The following is a 6,655-nucleotide window of genomic DNA, read 5'->3' as shown; positions in this document are numbered from 1 at the left end:
AAATAATTTATTATTATTATTATTATTATTGCTCACAGTCTAGCGCTGACGACGCCATTGGAACTATATGCTTTGAACTTGAAAGAAACCTTAAGAAATGAAGAGGTTTATTGAATATCTTGCTCATGCCAACACAGTTGCCTGTTCGCAGTAGAAAACATCGCTCCCGCGGTCACAAGCGGGGCTGCGTCGCCGGTCTTTCGTTTGGGTTTTTACTCCCGGTTTCATGAGACCACTAAACGGAGCAATCGCTTTTTCTTTTTCCCCTCTGTGAGTGGAAGTTGCGAAGTCATTTGGCAATAGGCTTCCTTTTCTTCTTTCTGAATATACGCGGTACGTGTTGGTTTTTCTGATTCCTTCGAGCGTTCTCATATCGCAGTTCAGTGCGATGCAAGGGCTTGACACCGCGAGTATGACGTATACATGCTCCAATAGACCCTGCAAAGGCGGCGCACGCAACCCCGAGTAGATTACGCAATCTCACAGCGCAGAATCTTCGTTCACGCGAAAAAAACTCGACGCGAGCGGTTCGAAGTCAGAAACCAAGCTGACCCAGGCCGACGCGACCGCGTTTGCATGTGTCTTGCCAAGCGGTTTTGGCTTATCAACCCAGGCGGGTTGATCGAGCTCGCCTCGACACTCAAGCCGTCCGACTATATATACTGGGAATCAATGGTCCGGCCTGCTAGCGTTACGCGAACCCGACTGCCCGTTTTCATCCCGGGAAGTCGACCGCACCAGCTTTTATCGGGTTCGTGTAAACGTATAGCTACAAGTTGTCCCGTAATCGTGTGCAATTGTAGATCTAAGGCACGTTACGTCTGCGAACGGAACGACCTCGCCCACGAAACCTGCTTTGCTATTTTACGGTCTGCCCGTTCTGACACATCGCACAAGTCCCGCCGTTTGCGTGTTCTCTCGATTATTTCCATGTGCGCATGCGCGTGTTGTGTCGGGGACGTGAGGTGGGGGGCTGGGTTGTTTCACATTGCGTTGTGTCGTCTTCGTTACATTCAGACTTCCTTCCAATCTTGACGACAGCATCTTCTTCGCGTGTGAACGTTCCTGCGCGCGGGATCAACCAACAAGCCAATCTCGCCACACTGGTCGACCATTTACCGCAGGCTGACCTGTCAATCGAACATACTACTAGTGCAATACGTTCGTTTCGCATTCGTGCGAATTATCGAACAATTAAAACACTGTCCAATTTTTGCACCCATGAATGAATCACCATGTATTATTCCGAACATTTTCACAGCCGCAAAACTCCTACCTCTTTCCAGTTAAAGAATTCTGGTGTTATCGCGTTCCCGCAGGACCGTGTCCGTGTGTCTACGCAAAAGTATCATCGTCAGGATTGGCTCCAGCGTCGTCGTCTTCCACAGCTGGCTCGTCGGCGTCCTTCGGCGTTACCGCGCGAACGCGCCACTGCTCCCGCGTTCATTGTCGTCATTAATTAATGAAGAAGCACAAAGACGTAACCAATGTTACAGCGAAGTTGTTAAGGGCTAGTTCTCCCAGGATCGTGTCCGTGCGTAGGCACAAACATTCCCCATACGTGGGCCGATCCCGAAGATAGTGCAAGGCCGACCCGCGGCGGAGATGCAGTTCGCCATTAAGGGGCCCACATACAGAGCTTCGCTGCTCATCCTTCTTCACAGAGTGGAAGGGCACTGAGCTTTCTTTTTCTACTTTGGCAGGGGAACGCGACAGGGTGTAGATACGGGGGGCCCTCCGCGCACAGTGGCTTCCTAGAGCCAAAAGAGACGCAGCATCCAAACAGCATGCCAATACCATTTACAAAAGCACCCGGATTCCGAAGGGGTCGGGGGTGAGCAGAGAAGTGTTTGTCGGTGGCGCGACGTTGGACAATTACAGGCAGGAAAGGGAACAAGAAAGCTGCATTCCACTATCGGCAAGTGTGGGGCCCGCAACAAAGAGAGAGAGAGAATGATAGCGGGCAGTAACAGGCGCTATTTTCTACAGCCCTTTGAGCGGCGAACATGGAGAGAACAACGTAGGGAAGTGGAAAGATAAAGCCGCGTCAGTTCAAAGAGTGGAACATGTGTTGGCCGTGAGCTCAAAGCCTGTCGTTGGAAAGGCGACCCCCCCCCCCCCCCATTTCCCTAGAGAGAAGGCGGCGATTGTCGCCCAGTCGCTTCTCCTTCCCCCTCTCTATTGTCGAGGCGCGAAGGAGAAGGGGAGATACAAACACCCGCGTGAGAGGCAAACGACCGCCTCTTCCCGCGAAAAAAAACAAAACAACCACGGCTTCCGTAGCCACACACACGCAGGCAAGCGTCTCGCAAGAGACGCAAATCTTGCCGGGCATGCATCGCACTTGCGGTCGCGCCGATGATCATTATACGCACACTGGGTCAAGGTCAGCCGGTGGTCTAGTTGTCCCTCCGAGGAATGCTGAGGCCAGGCACACGAAAACTGCACTTTAGTAGCGCAAACAAAGCTGTCTTCCAATGTATATATATATTTGTTTTTCGCCGTCTGCCAAACCCTCCACGAACAGCTAACTCGTTATGAAATCGTTGTTGAAAGAGCGACGATCACGGCAACAGCGTATTCGGCCAGCAGGCTATGTTTACATGTCGCGGAAGAAAAGGAAGTGACGCCAACCGAAGGAAATTAAAAAAGAAAGAAAAAGTCTGCACAGTTCGTCTAAAACGCAGTATTCTCCGCCAGCTTGAAAAACAAAGCGTCTATTCGCCGACTAATAATCGGAGAATGGCGATCCCTCCTGCCTGGGGCGCGCGCGTAGCTAAGTGGGCCACGACATTGACGCAACCGTTGTGGGAAACGGGGCCACGGCGCCATGCAGTAGGATATAGTTACGGCGCGAGCCGCTGCGAAGAACGGCGCTCGACCAGGCAGATACTACTTCGTCCCGTTTGAATTTACCCGCCAACGGTCATTGTGGCGGCGGTGGACAAACAGCGTCGCTTCCGTCCATTGACGGTAGACGGCCCATGCCCAGTGCAGACTGTAGCAACCTCTTTTTCGTAACGGCCTCCTTTCTATCAGCCCAACAAAAGACTGAGGGGCCTCGGCTGCTTGAGCGTTGCTCGTGGTACTTCCGTTTGCACCCGGCACGTTCACAAAGCCAAGGCGCTTCTAATTCTGGAGACGACGCTCGCCTCGGCCACCAGTGAAGGCAGCGAGGAAAAATCGAGACACGTGAGGCCGCATTTTTCTTTCCGGCAATATAGCTCTGTTTTTAATTGTTTCTATCAAATGAACAACAAAATGACCATCGTCAGGATGTTCCTTTGCAATTTACAGGTGCAACGAATACAATTTTTTCTAACAAAGATCCAAACACTCACGCATTTGACTATTACGTTGTCATTAGAAAAACGAAAAAGAAAGAGAACACGTAATGTCTAAATTTCTTCTTTTATTTTAGTTAACATCGTTCTGCACACTCAGCCAAAAAAAAATGCAGTCATATTTACATATGTACACACGCACTCGCTCAAACACGCTTTTTCTTTTGAAGCTCCGCAACACACACTATCCCCGAGAAGCTATAGCTCGCGTCGCTACACCGAACGAACAACCATGTCAGGAAAGAAATACGAGTGCCGCGAAAAAAAAAAAAAAGAACTAGATCGTGAGTATTCTCCAATACAGCAGTTAGCGACGAATGCAGCAGCTTGGAATGTTAGACGTTTTCAGATTACATTAATCGAACTTTTGCCGCGCCACATAACGAAGTAACGCCTTCCCTATCACGTGAAAAATTACAAAACCCGTGAAAGTACGGTTAAATGCAAATGTGGCAAGACATGGGACTGCAAAAGGCGCTTCGTGCAAGTCTAAATTTGGCAGCGGACGCTCAAGTGTGTGTGCATCGCGGGCTGTGAGCTAACTGTTACGATCGGTTGTTCTACTCTCTCAGATACATAAAAATGACAAGAAAAAAAAAAGTCGTGACAAGAAACAAGCTTCGGGCGATCTGGCCGCCGAAAAGCGCGAGGCGCAGCGAAATAAGTTAACACACTACTGGCCCACATACGGGACCTCCCGCAGCCATTTTTGCGGAGTCTTGCCAGGTTCACCCGGAAAACGAAAACTTCCCGCTACGCACTCTACGTGCCCCCTTATTCCAGCGCCGCAAATAAGGGACGATATCGTGATGGAGGAATCTTGCTCCGTGCAACATCGGGACGACAGACAAGACTCGGCGCTTTGCAATGAAGATAACGTTTCGTGGGTAACCTGACAGACATACCAGCCGCACTAAGTGGCGGGGGGATGATAGGGGGGAAGCAGTTTTTTGCGCCACGATGCAGCTTCAGGAAGGCCGAATCAAAACTTGCATAAACAGAGCTGATCACAGAACGCGGCTGCTCGAATCTGAGCGCGCGGCGACGAGCCGTGGATTCGGCCGTAAAACCGAAACTGGCACAAACAAGAGGCAGACCTGTCGCGTCCTCCACGTGTCATGGCAAGAAAAAAAAAAGAACAGAAAAAAAAGGAAAGAAAAAACCGAGCAAACGAAGACAGTTTCTTTTCACTTGTGATTTAGACGTCCCTGTTTCGCAGGGGTGGGCGTGGGGGAAGACGGCAAATTTTCCTCTTGCTCGATCTTTTGGGGCGGCGGGAGTCGACAGAAAGCGAGCACACTGTAAAAACATCGTTCGGAGCGGCGACGATGGAGCACTGTATAGTATCCCGTTGTGGCCTGTGGGTCCCGACGCGCACCACCACCGCGATGTCGTCGAAGGGTGGATCAGAGCGCCGATGCGTCAACTTCCTCCTGATACCTGCACGCCAGGTAGTCGGCCGAGTCGGCGAGCTGATGCAGGATGGCGTGGAGGCCCTGCAGGTGATGCCTGAAGGCGGCGGCCAGGTGAAGGCTCTGCTCGAGCCCGTCGCGGTCCGTGACCACGCTGTCGACGTCCGAGTCGGTGTCGGACGTGGATCCCGTGGATCCGAGGCTGTCGTCCGAGGGCTGCCGCGTGTGCTTCGGGGGCGGCCGTAGCAGCGCCCCGGTCAGCGGCACCACGGCGGAGGTGGCGGCCGCGCTAGGCCCCCACAGCAGCTCGTTCTTGACGTCGTTGAGCATGTTGTAGAAGGAGTAGAGGTCCGTCTGCATCAGGTTGGCCGGCGGCGCCCGACCCGCCTTGTCGGTGAGGTCCATGTCGCGCAGCCTCGACGGCACCAGCACCGTGGCATCCATGTTGTTCACGGACCTGACGAACCGATCCATGGCGCTGAGGATGCTCTGCTGCGAACAGGTGAATGCATCCTCGTTGCGGCTGGTGCGCCGGGAGGCGCTGGAGCTCGAGCCCCGGTGGTTAGCGTCGAGCCGATACATCTGTAGGTTGTCCAAGGCAGACACCGGTCCGCTCACTGTGGGCACCCGCTTCAGCTGGCCGCCGGGAGGAGCCGAGTCCTGAGAGAGAGACTGCCCCGCGTAAGACTGTCGCCGCGACTTTTGACTCGCTCCAATGGCGGAAAGTCGCCTAGGGCTCAGACTGTTTGCACTCTCCATTCGCGAGGAGGCAAGGACTTCTTCTCTCGGGGGGCAGATACACACGCAGCGTACACGTCTCGATTGACCACTTTTTTTATGCCCCCACGCCAGGCCGCGACCGGAAAAAGGTCCCCCCACCCGAGCTAAGCAGACGGGATGGGCCCACTCACCGAGCCGAGGGGGGCGCGCTGGCGGCTGTGCTGACGTCTGCGGGGCCTGCCCGACGCTGCGCCACGCTCGTCGGGCAGTCGCAGGCCGCGCTTGAGGTCGCTTACGCTGGAGGCCAGTGACGACAGCGGGGAAACACGGCGCGGGCAACGCCGATCAACTGCGCCGACCGTCTCTCGCTCTTCCCTGCGTGGAATGCAATGGGAGCGCACTGCTTCCGCCGCGATGTCGCCCCACTATCAGGTGATGAGCGCGGCTTGCCATTGGTCGGCTGATCTGTTCTCATGGGTGACGCCTCGTCACGTGACCCGGGCTGTACACGTGCTAGCCGGCGCGGCTGCGGCGTGCCTTGCTGACGCTCATGCGATGGATGGGCCGCTTTCGTTACACTTGTACGTTGATGGGAGGGTTTTCGCAAGCGGTTATTACGAGCATCGGCGCCTGTAAAGAGTCGCGGAAAGGGTAGCGGTGACGAGCCGGTGTTCTTTCCTAGGATAAAGATGAAACGTTCCGAGTGCGCAGGCAGCCCTGATCCGATCGGTAGCTTGCTCGTTTTCGCGCTTCATTGCTGTATATTCCAGACATCAGTGCTTTTGAAAAATGCGTTCTATGTCTGGTGAAGTAGTACACGCAACATTTTCTGCAGCCTTGCGCAAATTGCCGAGTATTATTCGATCGGTTCGAGTTCTTGCGCAATGAATGCCACAGTCACGGGTATAGTATCGCCATCTAGGTTGGCGGTGCAAAACTATTACCCTCGCTTTCAGTGTTGCTGGACCTGTGCTGGAGCAAGTCAAGTGGCCATGCTATTTGTGGTTCGTGCGGCTGTATCAAATTTTACTCGTTCGAAAAGCTTGGAGCTCAGATTCGGCTGAGCGCTGTTGTAACCTAGCTAATGAAACACCGCGCTGAACGCAGGAACCGTTCTCTACTGTTCGCATGTGTTTTGGTTCTGGCGGCGCGCACTTTCAAACGTTCCACGCACGTCGG

At 53.6% G+C, this 6,655-nt stretch overlaps 1 protein-coding gene across 1 annotated transcript; it reads right to left on the bottom strand.

The window, feature by feature from the left end:
* Positions 1 to 3,392: 3,392 nt before the first annotated feature.
* LOC126540706 (mid1-interacting protein 1A) lies at positions 3,393 to 5,867 on the bottom strand. The gene has a single exon (XM_050187549.2). It carries the CDS (start codon positions 5,513 to 5,515, stop codon positions 4,751 to 4,753), a length of 765 nt encoding a protein of 254 aa, XP_050043506.1. The 5' UTR covers positions 5,516 to 5,867; the 3' UTR covers positions 3,393 to 4,750.
* Between the last annotated feature and the right edge of the window lie 788 nt (positions 5,868 to 6,655).

The sequence above is a fragment of the Dermacentor andersoni genome, chromosome 2 (genome assembly GCF_023375885.2).
Source record: "Dermacentor andersoni chromosome 2, qqDerAnde1_hic_scaffold, whole genome shotgun sequence".
Lineage (NCBI taxonomy): Eukaryota > Metazoa > Arthropoda > Arachnida > Ixodida > Ixodidae > Dermacentor > Dermacentor andersoni.
Note: the sequence above shows the minus strand (reverse complement) of the source record. Positions and strands in the feature narration are given on the sequence as shown.